General features: G+C 41.2%; 1 protein-coding gene across 1 annotated transcript in view; it reads left to right on the forward strand.

Annotated features, from left to right (window-relative positions):
- The window catches only part of Dscam4 (Down syndrome cell adhesion molecule 4), a 779777-nt gene that overhangs the window by 386796 nt on the left and 372237 nt on the right, over nt 1–20744 (forward strand). Inside the window, exon 6 of the mRNA XM_068227782.1 lies at nt 14009–14129. Coding sequence (XP_068083883.1) covers nt 14009–14129 — 121 coding nt within the window. The remainder of the gene's footprint in view (nt 1–14008; nt 14130–20744) is intronic.

A 20744-nucleotide genomic window follows, 5' to 3' on the forward strand; every position in this document is an offset into this window, starting at 1 on the left:
GAAGAGGTTGCAACAAAGAAAGCAAAGTGCGATGAGGGCGTCCATGAAGCTTGTGGGCTGGAGTGAGGTTGTCAGAACCAGGCATAGTCCTATATCGTCCTAGGAGTTGGAGTAATGCTTGATCTTTACTTAAACCTGAAGATACAGCTTTCTTCATGTTTTTCTTGAATGTTTGTACAAAACGTTCAGCTTCACCATTAGACTGTGGGTGAAAAGGCGGTGCCAGAATATGCCGAATGCCATTATGTGTACAGAAGTTCTGGAAGTTAGTGGCAGTAAATTGGGGTCCATTATCTGAAATAAGCACTTGAGGTAAACCTTCAGTAGTGAAAATCTTCCGAAGTGCACGAATGGTAACTTCTGTAGTAGTAGAATGCATTTCTACAACGTAAGGAAAGTTGGGTAGAGAATCTATCACTATGAGCCACATAGAGTTGATAAAAGGTCCAGCGAAGTCTATGTGTACTCGTTCCCATGGAGAAGTAGCAGGAGGCCATGGAGCTAGGTCAGATGACGGTGCGTTCTGATGTATCTGACATGGGTCACAGTTGCAGATGAGTCGCTCAATGTCGGCGTCAATGCCGGGCCAATAGCAGTGTTGACGGGCGAGTTGTTTGGTGCGGGATATTCCCCAATGACCTTCATGTAATAAGTTGAGAACTTGTCTGCGTAGACTAAGTGGGATAACCACTCGGAAGAGGGTGCCTGTTTCCTATAGTATTACTCCGGCTCGAGTCGTGAGACGATGTTGTAGGCGATGATAAGGTGCAAGGCTGGTAGGAAGCTTGGTTTGAAGAGGCCAACCGTTGCGGATATAAGTACGTACTGTAGCTAGTGTACTATTCTTATCAGTCGCTTTGGCGATGCAAGTAGCGTCAATGGGAGAAGTGGAGACTGCGTATTCAATATCTATGTCTAACTGAAGACATGCAGATTCTTGAGAATCGAAAGTAGTATCAGGACCTACAGGTAAGCGAGAGAGAGCATCAGCACTACAATGCTGGGATGTGCTACGATAGACTATCTGATAGGAGTAGTCAGACAGAAGTATGGACCATCTTTGCAGTTTCCTTAGAGAATATTCAAGATCTTATTACCAGGGTGGAATAAGTGAACAAGAGGCTTGTAATCAGTAATGATGAGGAAATTGTTGCCATAGAGATACTCGTTGAAACGGCGAATACCAAGTATAATAGCTAAAGCTTCTTTCTCGATTTGAGAGTAGTGACGTTGATGATCGTTGAGTGTCTTCGAAGCGAAGGCTATAGGATATTCTTGTCCGTGATGATCCTTCTGGGAGAGAACAGCGCCGAGTCCATAATCAGACGCGTCCGTGGCGAGAGTGAGGAGCTTACCGGGCTGAAAATGAGTCAGCTTGACAGCGTGGATAAGAACCTTGTTGATGGTCTGCCAGGCTTATTGACATTGCTGAGACCAATGAAATTTAGCACCTTTCTTGTGTAAGGTGTTCAGAGGAGCTGCTACTGAAGCGAAGCGTGGAATGAACTTGCTAAAATAGTTCGCTTTGCCTATGAATGATTGAAGCTGCTTAATGTTCTGCGGTGCGGGCATGTTGACAATGGCAGAGTCGTTCCGTTCGCTAGGTCGAATGCCAGTTTTATCAAGGATATGACCTTGGTAGTGAACTTGAGGTTGGAAGAACGTACATTTAGCGAGATTCGCTCGGAGGCCATTTTCCTTCAATTCGGTGAAGAGTAGGCGCATATTATGCAGGTGCTCTTGATGATCTTTGCCAGTCACAAGAATGTCATCAAGGTAGTTAGCACAACAGGGAATAGAGGCAGTAAGCTGTACTAAATAGCGCTGGAAAATCGCAGCGGAGGAAGAGACTGCGAAAGGTAGGCGCTGTAGCTGGAGAAGTCCAAGAGGGGTATTCAGCGTGAGACACTGCTTGGATTCTTCATCTAAAAGTAGCTGCAGATAGGCTTCTTTGAGATCAACTTTGGAGAAGAACTGTCCACCGGCTAAACGGCGAAGTAAGTCCTCAGGACGGGGAATTGGAAAAACGTCGGTTTCAACTTGAGCGTTGATAGTGGAGCGAAAATCACCAAAAATGCGAATTTTGCCATTAGGTTTCTTAACTACGACGAGTGAAGTAGCCCATTTACTGGAATTGACGGGAAATACTATACCGTCTGCAATCCATCTCTGTAACTCTTGAGTAACGTGATCCTGAAGTGCAAGTGGAAATGGATGCGCTTTGAAAAAGCGAAGCTTGGCTCCTGATTTCAGCTGGATATGAGCTGTGTAGTCGTTGGCTGTGCCTAATGTAGAGTCGAAGACTTTGGAAATTGTTCTAGGAGATCGGTGACATCAGAGGTAGGCTGTAAGGCTTGAGACTACATTGACGTTGTCATGAATTTGGAAACCGAATAAATTGAATAGATCCATGCCTAGAATATTAGAGGCAGTGTAGTTATTGACTACGAGCAAGGTAACGACCTTATGAATATCCTTATAGCTGGCAGGAATAGTGATTTGGCCCTTAATGTCAATTTTCTTCTTGTTAAACGTAACAAGTTGAACGTCAGCAGGAGAAAAAGACGGCGATCCCAAGTTGTGGTACGTAGCAAGGTTGATGATTGAGACAGGTGATCCAGTATCTAATTGAAAATTAGTAGTGTGATCGGGGAAAGAGATCGGAATAATGATCTTGCTAGAATTTCTAGTAGGAAGAATAAGATTAATCTGATCCACTTCCATGTCTTGTCGTGTCTTCGTACTAGGTTTCTTTGCCGGTAGAGTACTGGCAGGGCGGGACGTACTTTTACAGAAAGTCTTGATGTGTCCTACTTTGTGACATCGATCACATGTGGCTTTGAAGAAGCGGCAGTCACGACGTTCGTGATGCTTAAAACATCCTCTGCAGGAAGGCAGGAGCTGAGGAGTGTTGTGAGAATGGTGCTTCTTCGTAGAAGAGCGAGAATGAACCTGTCGGGCACGCTTGGAAGGGAGCGAGCTGACTTTGCGGTTCGAAGGAGCAGAAGGCGCCCTGGCCGTATGAGATACGTGAGAGACTTCATGTTTCGTAGCTATTTCAGCTGCAGTCTTGGTAGTCATCTCATAGACTGTGGCAATACGCTGTACTTCTTCCAAAGAAGGGTTACTACTCTTAACAGCGTCGAAACGGACCTTATCGTGGGGAGTATGTAGAATAACCATGTCCCTAATGAGTGAGTCTGTGTAAGGCGTGTTACAACCATCCTTGGAACAGGTAAATTTACAACTCTTGGCTAGACCTCGTAATTCCGCAATCCATTCAGTGTGAGTCTGTTGCGGTGTCATCCTGCATTGAAAAAACTTGTAGAGAGCTGCTACAATATGAGGATCTTAACATAATGCTCAGTGATATGAGCGAGGAGCTGTGTAAAGGGAACTTCTGATACCTGCTCTTCTGGGCTTAATTTCTGGAGTAGTTCGCAGGTAGTGTTTCCACAGAACTGAGAAAAAGAGCTCGTTGGCGCTTGTCGTCCGTTATGGAGTGGCAGATGAAGTGTTGTTGAAGTCTGGCTAAGTACACTGCCCATTCTTCTTTTTCCGGGTCGAACGTAGAAAATTGAGGAAAGGCGGTGGGCTGTGTAGATACAGAGAGGGCTTGGATTGCTGTAAGCAGTGTTGTCTGCTGTTGCTACATGAATTGTTGCTGTTGCTGTTGCAAAGCCTGCAGTATAGCCGCTAACTGTTCTGTAGTAGCCATGATGACAGATGAGATAGGGAGCACAACTTGGGAGACAGCGTGTAAGTAGACCAGCTGGGAGCTTGACCTTCAATCGCTCGCCTGTGAGTGAGAGAGAAAGAGAGCTTGGAACAGCGAGAATGCACTGTAGGGACAGGTGCTCGTGTGTGAGGCGTGAAATGATAGCCTGCTGTCCGTAGTTCGAACGGGGCGAACACTGGGAAGAATTGCACTGCATAAATGCGAAATGCTGGCGTAGCGAACTTGTTTCCCGTAGCGAGACTGGTGATATGGCGAAACCACGAATAAAGTGTTCCTCGTTGTCAAGTTTGTTGAATTGGCGGGACCTGAACGTAACTTTTCCTCGTTGCTAATTTCGTTAAATTGTCGAGATTTACACTGAAATTTACCTCGTTGCCAATTTTGGTGAATTGACGATATGGCCGTCTACTTGTACCTCGTCGCCAATTTTGTTGTGTTGTATACAAGGAACTTGGTATACAGTGACACAACATAAAGTTTATTGTTTCAATGACTTGATACAACATATATATATAAGAAACTAGCAAATGTACCCGTGCTTCGCTACGGTATTCTACATTGTATACGGATATCGACGTAAATACTGTGCGTGCAGCAAATGAGATTGTTTTAAAATTGCATGTCTCTTAGCCTTATCCGAGAAATAGCATGGGGAGGTCCACATACGTTGTTTCCAATGTAAAGTGTGGGTTGCGGAGTTGTGATGATAACGCCAGGTTCACTTGCCTACTGCCATTCACAATCGAGTTGGCAAGTTTACATTATAATTGCAGGCCCCAATGCCTACTGCGTGGTCACAATCGATTTGGGGAGTTTTAGTTACAATGGCAGACCCATTTCCTACTTTCAGACAGGTTACAGTTGAGGAGTTTTTATTATAATAGCAGGCAACTTCCCTACCACCAGTCAAAATTGAGTTGTGCAGTTATCATTATAATGACAGTCCCTTTTTACTGCTGTTAGCCAGCTTACTGCCAGTCACACAGAATTACTGAGTTTCCATGAAAATAGCAGGCCACTATGCCTAATGCTAGTCAAATTTTAGATTGGAACATTTGTTTATAATGGCGGGCACCCTGGCCTAGAGCCAAACACAATAGAGTAGGGGACTTTCGAACAAAACTGCATGATCCCTTGCCTTCTGTAAGACAAATCAAAAAGTGAATTATTCATTAAAATGGTAGGCCCTCCTTACTAATACCAGTTACACAGGAGTTGGAGAAGGACCCCATTCCTACTGCCAGCAGTCAAAGTCGGTGTAGGGAGTACTGATTACAATAGCAGACACATCCTTTCTCGATCGCTACAAATCGACATCAATGAATATATACAGATGGACATACGAAAGTATATGAATGTTTACAATATTGCAGACCTTCATTTACAGATTAACTGCTGCTAAACGGTACGTCATATCGACAAAGGATTGTACCGTAAGGCGCAGTATTTAGCGATCTAAATGGCTGGTCCTATGATATTTTCTCGCATCTAATCTATTCATGGGTCAGATTGAATCAGAAACGTTGAATAGGTTGAAATTTGTGTAAGAATATCTTGCATTGCATTACTTTTCGGATAATTATGTGACATAGCATTTGGCTCACATATGGGTACTGGGTGGGCCAATGTTCGTGTAGAGTTTGATCATACTATCTTTCCTGTAAGTGATTCAAATGATGCACGTGAGAAGAAAAGGTTTAGAAATTAATTTTCATTAAGGCAGGTTGATTTCCATTAAGTTTGGTTGTGTGTATTTTGAGGGAGTGCAAAATCACGGTTTCGGTTTCGTATAAACCCGCAATTAGTTCAGGGATTTAGAAACAATATTTGCCCTAAAACCTCCCCAAAGGACAGGTGGATTCTAAATATGAAGTTTGGTGGAAATATATCCAGTAGTTTTCAAGTTAGAGAAAGACAAACAGACCAACAAACAAACAAACAAAGAAACAAACAAACAAACTAACTAACTAACTAACTAACAGACACCAAGGAAACCTACCCTTGGACAGATGGATGCTATATATGAAATTTGGTTCAAATATCTTGTTAGTTTTCAAGTTGTAAGAAGTACGCTTTACACGCACCCGCTCTTGCGTAAAGTCCGCTGGGATTTGTACCGAAAAACGGTCCGTTAATGATATCTCCCTTACTAAATGCTGTTATCGAAATGATGCACATGAGAAAAAAAAGGTTTAGAAATTAATTTTCATTAAGGCAGGTTGATTTCCATTAAGTTCGGTTGTGTATACTTTGAGGGAGTGCAAAATCACGGTTTCGGTTTCGTAAAAATCCCCACTCAGTTCAGGGATTTAGAAACGATATTTGCGCTAAAACCTACCCAAGGAGAGGCGGATTCTAAATATGAAGTTTGGTGGAAATATATATTTAGTAGTTTTCAAGTTATAGAAGGACAGACAAACAGACAAACAGACAAACAGACAAACAAACAGACAAACAGACACCTAAGCTAAAAATGATGCAGATGGTCATTATTACACCTGAAACGGATAACTGCACAGAAATTTCGCCAAAAATAATCAATGTACAGACACACGGTCGTTACGATTTTATTTATATAGATGACGGATAAGCATGAGCACGTTGAAAACTGCAGACTTCCACTTCGAGATTCATACCTCCTAAACGGTTTATGATATTAAGAAACGGTTTGCGCCATCAGACGCCTCATTTATCGCTCTACATGTTTGTTTCTAAACCATATCCTAGTATCTCCAATATTAAGGGGGTAAATTGAGTTCAAGTTTTGAGTAGGGTGAAATTTGGATGCATTTTTAACATTTTAGATTACTTTTTGCCTACTTATGTATAAGCTAGAATCATGAAATTTGGTACACATATGTCCCTTAATCGTGCCAATGTGCGCACCTAACGCGATGATCCTATCATTCTTATAAGTGTGTCAAACAATGAAATATACTTGTAAAAATCACCAAATTTACGAACAATCCAGAATTACGGCCAAAGTTAACGTATAAGGGAGAGAGATACGACAAAATGTCACAGGACCAAAGTTGTAGATCACTCCGAATTGAAGAGACATTGTGCCATCCGTTTTGTGATACGACTTACCGTTTAGCCAAAAAATAGCTCAAAAGGAATGTCTGCACAGTCATTAAAATTGCCACCATATTTCGATATCTTTGGGGGTAAAAAGTGAAAAATTTGAACATCTTGGAATTTTCCCGTCGGTTAGGGACCAAAAGCTATAATTTCACCAAATTTCAATTGTCTACCTCGTCTGGCAGGTTGTACCGCCATCTTGATTTGGGGGGATAGGGGATAAAAATGAGGAAATTCCCGAAAATTTTTAAGCCCACGAAACCTATAGGTTATAGTTTTGGATATACTATACGACAGTGTTCTTATGCTGAGCCCAAAATTTGAGCCCCCCCCCCAGCGTGCGCCCTTCAGGGAATTTTGAGAATTTCCGATTTTTCTAGCGATTCTGGGTACATCAGTTTCCCCCGTACCAAGTTTCAAACTTCTGAGATTTCTGGAAGTGCCTCATTAATTCACGTCTTTTTTCATTTTTAAATATTTATATATACATCGCTCCAGCCCGACTTGCTTTTATATATATAGATAAAACTGAATTCTTCTTGAAACTTAAATTGAATCTTAAATTGAATGTCTGTTAAATATGTATAAATATACAATACGAGGGTTCTATATACACTTACTTCTATCTTGAGGAGATAGTCTGTTTCACTAATAAATTGTCCTGATAATCGAAAACTATCTTCTGTGAAATTACAAGCGTAACTTGTAGAGAGAGGCAGAATGCTGGTACTGGGTCTATACTTGCAAGGAACTTACATTAATTTATTCAAATAGCAGAATGCTAAGGTGGGCGTCGGAGCACTGGTGAAGACTAAAGGGAGTAGCAGAATGCTATACTCGGGGCTCGACGTGACTACGGGGATCAGGATAATGAGGCAATCTTCAGAGGTGAAACCTCATGGCCAGCAATTTGTCCACCTGTTCAAAACACGTTTTCAAGAGGAATGCCTCCGTGTCTGACTTGCGGTGTGTTCTGGTCGTCGAACATTGGGATAGTCCTGGAGAGGCTCGGAACGAAGCTCCTTATATATCGCTGGCTGACGTCATCGGTGAGCGTTCCAGGCGCAGTGAGGACACCTCGTAGCTGCTAGAAACTTCGGGGCTGCGGCGGGTTGTGGAGCTTGTAGGCGCAGAGCTTGCGATGCGAAGGACACACACAACAAAAACCCCTGCTTTAACTTCTCCCGAAAACTCAATGACCTGTACGTAGATCTTTTTAATGCTTATTGTATACTAGAACTTTCTTTGGAAGTGGAGAAAGAGATGGATAAAACTGAATTAACCGAAAATCCTAATGACCACAATCAAGTCACTGAACTTTGACATTCCATTCATTCAGCGAGCTATGATTTAACTCGCTCGCTTGTGAGTGTTAGCCACTTTAAAGTTTAGTAACCACTAATTTGGAATTCGCAATCATTTGCGGTAACATTCTATCGCGTAGTACAATACTATAAAACACTACCGTGCTTTTGTTTAAAAAATGAGGCTTATGACCTTAAGTATTTATACCCTTAAATCAGCAATAATAATTGTCATATTATTTATTTATTTATTTATTTATTTATTTATTTATTTATTTATTTTTATATTTTTATTTATTTATTTATTTATTTTATATTTATTTATTTATTTATTTATTTATTTATTTATTTATTTATTTATTTATTTATTTTATATTTTTTATTTATTTATTTATTTATTTATTTATATATTTTTTATTTATTTTTATATTTATTTATTTATTTATTTATTTATTTATTTATTTATTTATTTATTTATTTATTTATTTATTTATTTATTTATTTATTTATTTTATATTTTTTATTTTTTTATTTATTTATTTATTTATTTATTTATTTTTTATTTATTTTTATATTTATTTATTTATTTATTTATTTATTTATTTATTTATTTATTTATTTATTTATTTATTTATTTATTTATTTATTTATTTATTTATTTATTTATTTATTTATTTATTTATTTATTTATTTATTTATTCACTTGTTATACCCATTCAGAGAGTGCGTTTGAACTTATTCGTTGGCCTGATGGTTTTTGCCATCTTATCCTCCCCAAATCTCTTCATGAATGCATTGTGCTGCATCTTGCGTTCTGTGCACCGTTTCCTACAAGTTTTCTTTTTAGATTTCTTCATGAATTTGTGCTTGGCTACTAACTTATAGTACTAAAAGCTCCTCGATCTTCTATGCTGTCGTCCGTGGTGTTAATTTCTTGGAAGTCGACCTTAGTTTCATCTATCCAGTTAATTTTGACCTTCTTTGATTTGATTACTTTAAATAATCTTTTGATGAGTCTGTCGCTGTCCAATCTATAGATATGGCCATAGATATCAGGGGCGGTGCGAGGTATTGTTGCAAGGTTGTACAATTCCCAATAATTTTACACTTCATTTGTCGTCTTTTCTTCTAATGTCTTAGGTTAATAAACCTAACTAGTTTAATAAACCTAACATATATTCGAAAACATGTTAAAATCAACCACCTTCGGTCATTCGCTGTAGTAATACTTCGTAACGGACCAATAAACTCTGCTGGGGGTTTACTTTCCTACGGCAACTCCCTGGCGGACAGCGCGGCGCAGTGAACCTCAGCAGGGACGAGCCTACTAAGCCTGCATAGCATTAGGTAGCATGCTCGCCAGTATCCGTCTCAGGGAGTTGCACGAGACCTGCAAGTCCCCTATTGAGAAATAGTTCTAAATGCCTCCGTTAGCTTGCGCCACTCTGCAGAGATTACTTCATTCCTACTTTCTCTCCTCTCGCAAAAGTAATTTCACTTCCATTTGTTTTAATTTACTATTTTTTCTTTACGTCGCGTCGGCGCAGATAGGTCTTACGGTGACGATGGGATAGAAAAGGGCTAGGAGTGGGAAGGAAGCGACCGTGGCTTTAATTAAGGCACAGCCACAGCATTTGCCTGGTGTGGAAATGGGAAACAGCGAGAAAACCATCTTCAGGGCTTCCGACAGTGGTGTTCGAACACACTATCCACCGAGTGCAAGCTCACAGCTACGCGACTCTAACGGCGCGGCGAACTTGCTGGGTAATTTATTTCCCACGCCATACCAGACCACCCACAAAATTACCAACATCTTGCTTCAGTGAAAAGCAGGAGAGGAAATTTTCAATTCAAGTGTAACTGTGCCAGGCTGAGTGGCACCCAACGTGGCAGGTTCCATCCTGGCTCAGTCCGGTGGTATTTGAAGGTGCCCAAATACGTCAGCGTCGTGCCAGTAGATATACTGGCATTTAAAAGAATTTCTGTGGGACTAAATTCCGGCACCTCAGCGCCTCCGAAAGCCATAAAAAGTCGTTAGTGGGGCGTAAAGCATTATTAAGAGTAACTGTAGGTACAGTGTATAATTAGCCTCTTATTTCCTGGGTTGAAATTGCAAGATATATTTCAGTTTTAGTAGGAATGTAGTTCATTACTTAATGATAACAGAGTTTCTTGTTATTTCTATAAGCTATAAAAATGTGACACTGAAAATGTGGGTGCAACACCCAGCTTCAGATACCACCACCCGCCACTGATAGATATAGACAATAGACATGGCGTCTCTTGTGTACGGCATCAGTGAACCTGTCAGTTGATGAGTACAGCTCCGCTGTTTTCCTCTTAATCTACATTCCATTTTCTCCAAAGTATTTGAAGGAGGACACCTGTGAAATTGTGCAGTTTTCCATCTCTAGTGGAGAATATTCCTTTCTTCCTTTTCAAATTCTATAATTTTAGAGTGACCTCCAAGGAATATAGTTTCTGAGGAGTATAAAGCTTGCGGCAAAACAACTGCCTTGTAATGTCGTAATTTTGTATTACGCGTTAGGACTCTCTTGTTGTAGTAATTCCACGTTAGTCTGTACGCCTTAGGGAGTTTAGTGGCTCATTCTATGTTGGCCCTACTGTCTAGTCCCGATGGTTGTATGATTTCTCCAAGGTATTTGAAGGAGGACACCCGTGAAATAGTGCCGTTCTCAATCTCTAGCGAAGGTTTTTTTTAACGTTGATGTAGATTTTCCGTGAACTGAGTTTTTCGTACGATATTATTATACCGTATATTATTCCGACTCGTTGGCTGAATGGTCATAGTACTGGCCTTCGGTTCAGAGGGTCCCGGGTTCGATTCCCGGCCGGGTTGGGGATTTTTACCTTAATTGGTTAATTCCAATGGCTCAGAGGCTGGGTGTGTGTGGCGTATTCAACATTAGAAATCATCCTAGGTAGGTCCCTGATTTTCACAGATATGCAGGTCGCCTAATAGGCCGTCTACGAGAGAAAGACCTGCACCAGGCCTCTCCGGAGGCCATATGCCATTATTATGATATCATTTCTTCATTCTCTGAGAGTGGGCCAGCTTACGTTCCTCTGTCCAGGTGATACCTTGTCTTCTTTTCGGCTGCTTGTCTCGGTGTAGCCCATTTGTCAGCATCTTTTAGCGGAAGAGATCTCTATTGTAGGCGTCTTCGGGTTTTATATGCAGCATTTGGAGGTCTTCTTTGGTGTTCATAAACCGGGACATTGTGGTTTTGGGTTTGGAGTCAAAAAAGTGAAAGATCTGTTTAGTCATCCTGTTTCCGTCCATTCGTTTGAGGTGACCATAATATCGCGCCCGTCTCTTAAGGATTGTTTCTGTAATTTTCTCTAGTTTGCTGTACACTTCTTTGTTGGATTTTTTTATGATGACTACCGTTCTTTTAATTGGATCCAATGATACTTCTGATGATTTTGCGCTCGTTTTCCTCCAGTTCTTCGAGGAGTCCCTTTTTTCATTTAGGGATAGGGTTTCGGCTGCATACATCCTATAACTACTGGCTTTAGAACAGTTTCATAGTATGTGGTTTAGTATTTATTACGATATTATTATTACCGAAATTTTGTGGATCAGAGAGGTATAACAAGGTGCCGCTGTGAATGGATGGACAGGGAAATGGACAGAGCTTAAGTTAAAGCACTAAACTTTGACATTTTATTTCTTTTCTTTTTTTCTGAGTTTGGAATTTGATAGACAGTCTGAATATGCAACAACAAATAACAAAAGTGCTCGTCAGCTTGGATAACAAGAGTGACTATAAGTCCAAAAATCAGGTACCATATAGAAAATTATCGACACAATAATATGCAAGTGATGAGCAATATTGCTCTGAAGGTACACTGTTTTACAAGAGCACACTTCCTCCACTCACTTACATCGTCTAGTAGTTTGAGCTTCAAAATGTCAGTGATTTTCTTAGGACTAGCGTCCTGTAAAGTATTTCTAATTTATTGATTAATTGTTGAAAAATATTTTTTTAAGTTGTAATTCTCTAAAGTATTTCTCAGGTAACTGTAATTTAGCCCACAGTAGCGGCGCTAAGAAGCTCGCCTCCACCCCACCCCCCCACGCCGCCGCCGCCGCCGCCGCAATAATTGAAAATGGGCCCCTCGTTTCTTGATAAGGAAGGTTACAAGTTTATTTCGTAGAACAAGGTTGTATAATATTACAATGAACAGTTACGTCGATAATAATAATAATAAGTTACACAATTTCGTTTTCAAACTCGAAAGATTTTAAATAATACCCGTATATGGTACTAACACACACAGACACACAAAAGGAAATGCATATTCTAATTATAGTAACCAAAACACGCTGACCGTCACAATATTAACAAATAATCTCGTTCCTAGGACCAAATACGAGGGCTGGAACTTAAATAGTGGCAACACTGCTGTGGAGACGCTATACAACGGAATCTAATATTGTTGCTGATAGTACACGTTGGTTACATACCTACCTTACCACAGAGCAAATGGACTCGCCCTTCCCACATCACCTGCGGGCGCACAGGCGAGAGAAACAGAGTCACGTGTGAGCTAGCGGTCTAACGTAACGTTGTCACTATGTTTTCCAAACAGGAACAACGGAGTTGGATCAAGATTGAATGTGCCAGGAGTCGTACAGCACTACAGTGTCATCAAGGTCTTCAAGAGGCTTGCGGGGAATCTGCATTACCTTACAGAACAGTGGCTCGTTGGGTAAAAGCCTTCAACGATGATCGGCAAACTGTGGCGGACATTCATCGGGCAGGTCGTCCTACGAGTGTCAGTGGAGAAGAAGTGCATGCTCTGGCCGCGTTACTGGACAGTGATCGAAACCAGACGATTCGTGATTTCAGAACTGTTGCAGAGATTCGACAGGCAGTAGACCGCTCCATTCGCACTATCAACAGAACAGGCTCTGCTTAAAAGTATACTATGACTTCCACATCGCTGGCAACGGATTATACACAACGCTGTTGACCACATTGAAGGACAGTAAAGGTTGCTAACATGTAACTCTTTTGTATCTCTTGTAAATAAATAGTTCTCACTATTTAAGTTCCACCCTTCGTAATTTACAACAATTTACAACTCAACCGTCTATTGTAGGCCTACTTAGCTAAACTGACTGCCGAGAGTTATAAACTGGCTGGAAACTTCAGTATTTAGAGTTTAGATAAGGAGAATATTTTTGTTGTCACATCTTCGCTGACTACTGGATTTCTCAGAACTGGCTAATCACTTCAAAAGCCTTGTTGATTGTTGTGAGTGGCAGCAAGAGATGGTTATTATTGGAACAGGTTGGGAAACCCACATTCTTTCAGAAATAACTACCGTACTCTTATTGATGAAAGAAGCTCTGCACTACGACGGCCTAAGTTTGGAATAACCCTCTGTAATACAAATAATACTGTGTTGTGTGCTGTAGCTTTATCAATATGTAAAATCATTCTTCAGCTACTGAATTAAGAAAGTCATGAGCCCCTCACAAGCCATGCACCCTCCCCCCCCCCCCCGCGGGGTCTGCGGAGTCCTTATCGCCGCCCCTGTTAGCCCAATTACTTGTTTTGTTGTACTCTTCCCGTCACAGGCCATAAAGCACTTAGCACCTCCCTTATTGAAAACAAACCTGCAATTGAAATGTCGTGGCCGCTGTTATGAAACCTCAGCCCAAAGCAATATAAACCAACACCTGTAGTACCTCAATTAATCTTGGAAGAGTTCCCGAAAGTGCTAAACGCTAAGGTTGCAATTAACACTTGCTCTCTCTGTGGGATGCTGGGAGCCATATCTTGAATCACCACAGCTCTCTAGATTCTCATTGCATATTCATAACATGTTGTGTGTTCTGTTTCGCTTACAGAGCCCAAGGGCAGCGTGCAGCCCCGTATCACAGTGGAGAAACACGTCACCAGACAAGTGAAAGTTGGAGATGATGTCACTCTACCTTGCGTAGCGCAGGGTTTCCCCGTGCCAACTTACAGGTGAGTGATTCATAAGTCATTACTACATCCCTTATGTACTTGCATGGCATCATATTAATGGTAAAAATGGAAATTTATTATTCATAAGGAAAATTAATGGGTATGGCACTCCAAAAGCTTAGTGGTTAAGCCCTCTTCACGCGGAAAATTCATTTTGTGGAAACTAAACCCTGAAAATACTCCTCTATTTTCCTCGGGTAAATTATGGCCAGCTGCGTAACAAAGAAGTGATAATTAAATTAAATTAAATTTCTCACTCTCTCTTCCGTTCTTTTTCTCAATTTAGCATTAACTAACACTTTAAGTAAATGATAATAAACGCAATGAAACTTGAGACAGAAAGGACTCGGTTCCATACAAATGAACAGAAATATTAGACAAATGGTTTCCATACTTTTATCCAATGACTTAGTACTAATACTTCAGCTTTTGTAGCTTAACAGTATGTATATTTATTCCGTATACGATTTCAAATATTCAGTATCGCACTGCGTGGTATTCAGTCGAAAAAATGAGAAGTCCAGTTGATATCAGTAATTTAATAAGATTTGACAGTTGTCCACTGAAATGCAATCATCTGAACTGCATGGCAGTTCGAATGTCAGAGTCCAGAGTTTAGACCGTGATGTAGAGACGTGAAGCCAGAGGATGTTCAGTGAACAAATCGTGGTTAACGACTAGTTGCCTTCCAGTTCATCTTCGCTGTCTTATAAAGTATTATCGGACTGGTTTCACTTTTCAACATCTTGCAAAATATGTTTTCGACAAGGGCGACATATGGCGTCTATATCTTACAAAAACAAGTTAGACTTGTATACAGACTCATTGTGTCATAGTGGTGAAATACTGTGTAGCACATCATAATCCCCTTTGGTGGTAAGTTGTTACTGGAAACTAGCCTCTTACCTTATTGTTCGTTTACATATAGTTGAGTCAATTATGAACTGAACGTGAAGAAACAAAGCTTTCTTTATATTACCTGAGAGAATAAGAATATTTAGAACTCAAACTGCTGTGTGATCGTCTCAATTTCGACACCTGGGGTTGGTATACATAACGCTGTCAGCAACATCAGAAAGTGATCTGCAAAGATCTATGTTCAATCTTTAAAACAAAACAAAACAAAATTGTGGTGTATCAGCTTACGAAAAAGAGCAAAATGATGGCCTACCAAGAGAAAGATCCAATTCAAAGTAAAATACGTATATCAAACAAAATTTTATAGAGGTTTAGATAAAACTAAACCAAAGCCGTGCTGCAACATCCCTGAAGGACCATGACCTGCCAAGCGACCGCTGCTCAGCACAAAGGCCTGCAGATTACGAGATGTCATGTGGTCAGCACAACGAATCCGCTCTCCCGTAATTGTTGGTTTTCTAGACCGGGGCCGCTATCTGACCGTCAATTAACTTCTCAGTTCTAATCATGTAGGCCGAGTGGACCTCGAACCAGCGCTCAGATCCAGGTAAAAATCCCTGACCTAGCCGGGAATCCTCTTTTGCTAGTGGCTTTACGTTGCACCTACACAGGTAGGTCTTATGGTGATGATATGATAGGAAAGGCCTAGGAGTGGGAAGGAAGCGGCCGTGCCCTTAATTAAGGTACAGCCGCACTAGCACTTGCCTGGTGTGTGAATGGAAACCACGGAAAACCATCCTCAGGGCTGCCGACAGTGGGATTCGAACCCACAATCTCCGGTATGCAAGCTCACAGCCTCGTGCTCCTAACCGCACGGCCAAGTCGCCCGGTTAGCCGGGAATCGAACCCGAAGCTTCCTAGAAAGAGGCAGGCGCGTTACATCTACACCGCGGGTCCGGCAGAGAGGGTTAATGAATTAAATTATCTGGAGTATGATCTGTCTTATCTACAGAAATAAAATACAATACATACAAGAGCTACAGCAATAATGAACAGCATAATGAAGCCACTTCTTGTGCAAAAGCACATTCATTTGCGCCTACATAAAACTGTATCTTGGCCAGACTAACCTTATGCTATCGTAGTGAGACATGAGTTGTAAGAACCAGAGACATCTCCAGAATTACAGCATGAGAAATGATTTACTACACCAAACAGCGAGCTACAAAAAAATGGAACCACAAAAGAATCGCGAACGTGCTGAAAGATTTGAAAGTACAGCCGATAATTGACTTCGTCTACAGTTGTCAGGAAAATTGGAAACGCCATGTTCGAAAGATGGAAGATGGAGGACCACAACAATAAATTCTTCGCGACAAGCCGAGAGGAAGAAGATCCATAGAACGTCCGATGAAACGATGGAGAGAGAATACAAGATCGTAACCGGTCAGTTGGCCCAGTGCAGGATAATATGATGATGGTGATAAATGTCATTTCGTGTGGCTATTTCTAGCCGGATAGACCCTCCGATGAGAGTGGGCGGCATATGCCATGTGTAGGTAACTGCGTGTTATTGTGGTGGAGTATAGTGTTGTGTGTGGTGTGTGACTTGCAGGGATGTTGGGGACAGTACAAACACCCAGCCCCTGAGCCACTGGAATTAACCAATGAAGGACGCTCTGAATTGAAGGCCAGTTCGCTGACCATTCAGCCAACGAGTAGGACATGATGGTGATGATGATAATAAACACAGGGTACAAAGGAAATTGAATCATTACATGAGACGATACAAAGTTTCGAAAGGTAAATTATACTGAAACCACTGCATTGTACAATAACTGCGTATGGGCCTAAGTCCTATTGTCTGAACTCTATCTTCCGTGGCAAATACTGGGTGTCATAACGTCGAAGATTCCAATCTGAGCGCAGTAGGCCTAGTATCAATTTTCAGCGTCGCTCCCTATTGTACCCCGAAATCATCACAAATTTCCTCATTAGGCTGTAAACATAATGGTATGCAGGGTGTTGAAAAGCAATCCCCCACCAGGCCCCGGTTCAGCACAGCAGGTGAGGCGGCCTGGGCGAGGTACTGGTCCTCCTCCCCAGTTTTATCCCCGACACAAAGTCTCACGCTCCAGGACACTGCCCTTGAGGCGTTAGAGGCAGGATCCTTCGCTGATTCCGAGGGAAAAAACAAACCTGGTGGGTAAACGGATTATTAAAGAATTCTAATATAAGAAACGCTTAGTATTCCACTGTATTATTCAGAGTAATAACTTACTTCCTAAAGTGAATTGGATGAGCGTTAGAGAGTTGATCATACTGATAAATAATCTGAAAAAAAAGATCATTTGATATCCGACGCTATTGTCTTTTTATCAGCTGTTGAATTTCGCCGGTCAGATCGCTTTCGCGGGCGAATTCAAATGGGCTTTGCGAGGTGGTGTTACTAAATCTGTACGTGGCTTAAGACCGGTGTGAGAGTACCAATTGAAGAAACAAAAACTTTGCCAGGGGAGTGATTTGAACACGGGCCTTCAAGCTGACAAGATCGCGCCTTACCAAATACGCTACGGTGTCACTGGCTGCAAATCACGGTGTGTTTGTGTTTGATGCTGATTTCTCGAGTAGTATGAGCTGTGGTGGTACTGAAACAATTTGGGTGTTGCGTCAGCATTTTCCCACGAGGTCATTGACCCCGGCCAAAGGTCATTGACCCCATAACGTCGTGACCGCGTGACCGTAACGTTACATTGTTTGTAAGCAAAGCCACGTGCTTGGCCATCTTGACAGGTCCTGACCTCATTTTTTCGGACAAGAGAACATCACTAACCTCACTGCTGCCATCTTGATGCTGACTTTTCAGCATGGCTTTCAAGCCGTTCTTAAGTCACCTGCTGACTTAGCAACACCTCCTCGCAAAGCCCATTTAAATTCACCTGTGAAGCGGTCTGATTGGCTGATTTCAGATGCTGATAAAATCTCAACGGTGCAAGACATCGATTTTTTCAAATTATTCATGTGTATGGCCAAAGCTCTGTGGTATAATGGTTAGCGTGATTATCTGCCACCCCCAGAGTCCAGGGTTCGATTCACAGCACAGCCACGAAATTTGGAAAGTGGTGCAAGAGCTGGAACGGGGTCCACTCAGCCTCGGGAGATATACTGAGTAGAGGAGGGGGGTTCGATTCCCACCTCAGCCATCCTCGAAGGGGTTTTCCGTGGTTTCCCAGTTATACTCCAGGCAAATGCTGGGATGGTACCAAACTTAAGGCCACGGCTGCTTCCTTCCCTTTTCCTGACCTATCCCTTCCAATCTTTCCAACCCCCCTCCCCCCAACAAGGCTCCTGTTCAGAACAGCAGGTGAGGCTGCCTGGGGGAGGTACTGATTCTCTTACCCAGTTGTACCGCCCGACCCATTGTCTCACGCTCCAGGACACTGCTCTTGAGGCGGTAGAGGTGGGATCCCTCGTTGAGTCCGAGGGAAAACCAACCCTGGAGGGTAAACAAATTAAGAAAGAAAGAAAGAAAGAAAGAAAGGAAGAAAGAAAGAAAGAAAGAAAGAAAGACCAAAGCTCTAACGCTTATATCCCCGGTTCACGTTGTTTCCGACCACCCTGCATATTGTTAAGTGAAGGAATGATTCAAATTCAAGACGACACCAGTCAGTCCCTCTCAACTGCATTTCTAGTGCGGTGGAAATGGACTAAGCATAAAGAAAGAAATATAAATGAAGAATCAGAATTAAGTTTACATAATTTTGAAATACAAAGCTTTTTAGGAAAACGTGAAAACAATTGCAAATATTTAAGTCACTAGAGACAGACGTCGGATAAAATGGGTTTCTATACCAATTTCTGCTGGTCAGTTATCGCGGCAGCAATACCAGTCTACTCGCTGGTATGGAAAGGTTGTCTTCTGAGAAGAAAGGAAGGAATGCTGCTGGAATACTGGCTTGAAGAAAACAAGCAGTTCTACAGTGATAAGTAAAGCCCGGATGTTTATGACCTAAAAACATATTAAAAAATGACAATAAATATGACTTAAAACTTTTTGGTCACATTTTCGAAATCTTCAAAATTTTGCCGCTGTTTAAATTAACATTAAATTGAAAATATACTTCTAAAATCTCGAACATTCAACACTAATAAATAATTAATAATATTAATTTTATTATTATATTTTGAATTTATTTAATTACTCATTCCAGAGGTAACTCTCGACTCTGAACAGAATGAAAAAAATGCCACATTTTGATGGGTGATCAGGAAGAATTACAATAGCAAATTACAGTACATATATTTTAAAGTTTTCAAATATGAACGACCTTCTATTTTCACGCAACATTGACTTGTAACGGGAAAAGGACCGCTCAACATCGCAGGATGTTATAGGGCCATATCTGAAATACGTCAAATGATTAGAGTTCAGCTGAGGCTCACTGTTCTGCCGCTTTATACACATCGGTCTCTTTCTATACAGCTTACCCTCCTAATTCACATGCATATATATTTTTTTTTCTAAGAAAGATAATGTTAGAAATTACTGACAACAATTAGAAGATGTGAAAATCCGTATTTGAGACGACTGAAAGCAGATATACGAAAATGGAATCTTCTTGTTAGCGTTCCTGTCCTCCTCGGACGTTGGCGATCAACATGGCTATTCTTGCTTTATCCATTGCAATTCGGAACAGTTCTACAGATGTTTTGTTGAACTAGGTTTTAAGGTTGTCGACCCAGGACATTCTTCTTCGCCCAGGAGATCTTTTTCCTTGCAAGGTAAGTTGAAGCAGCTCATATATTTTCTGATTCCTCATGGTGTGTCCAAAATACTGTAGTTTACGACACTTGATGGTGTTGATCAACTCTGGTCTCCTGTTAGCTTGGCGCAGATTCTCAACGTTTGTAACTTTCTGAGTCCATGATATTCTCAAAATTCTTCTGTATAGCCAGAGTTCAAATGCTTCCAGTCTAGCAGTGGTGGCTTTTGTAAGGGTCCATGTTTCCACACCGTAAAAGAGAACTGAAAACACATAGCACCTAATGAGCCGCATTTTGGTATCCATGGTAAGGTCGTGATTCTTGAAGGTTGAGCTCATTGAGTTGAAAACACTTCTCGCTTTTCCAATGCGACACTTTATCTTGTGAATTGTCCCATGCTTCGTTAATGATGGTACCCAGGTATGGATACTGTGAAACTCTGTCTATACTTACTCCATTAAGGAACATATTCACGCCTCGGATATTCTTCTTGCTGATGATAATCAATTTTGTTTTATTAGTGTTGATGTCCAGACCATATCTCTTGCTTGTTTCAGAAATTTTGTTCATCAACTTCTGTATCCCTTCAATCGTATCTGCAAAGACAATTGTGTCATCTGCGTACCGCAAATTGTTGAGTTTGACACCATTCACTGAAATTCCTTCTTCCACATCAAATAGGGCTTCTTTGAATACGTGCTCAGAATACAGGTTGAAGAGTATCGGTGATATTATACATCCTTGCCTGACCCCTCGGCGTATTCTCACTTGCTCAGATTGGTCTTGATCTATTTTCATGACTGCAGATTGGTTCCAGTATAAATTTGCTATTATTCTTAGATCTTTCCCATCAATTCCTGTTTTCTTGAGTACGTTTATCAGGTGTTCATGATTCACACGATCAAACGCCTTTTTATAATCAATGAGGCATCCAAGTACATTACCGTTGATATCCCTACCTCTTTGAAACAGTACCTGTAGGCTAAATATTGC

The sequence above is a fragment of the Anabrus simplex genome, chromosome 5, assembly GCF_040414725.1.
Source record: "Anabrus simplex isolate iqAnaSimp1 chromosome 5, ASM4041472v1, whole genome shotgun sequence".
Classification (NCBI taxonomy): domain Eukaryota; kingdom Metazoa; phylum Arthropoda; class Insecta; order Orthoptera; family Tettigoniidae; genus Anabrus; species Anabrus simplex.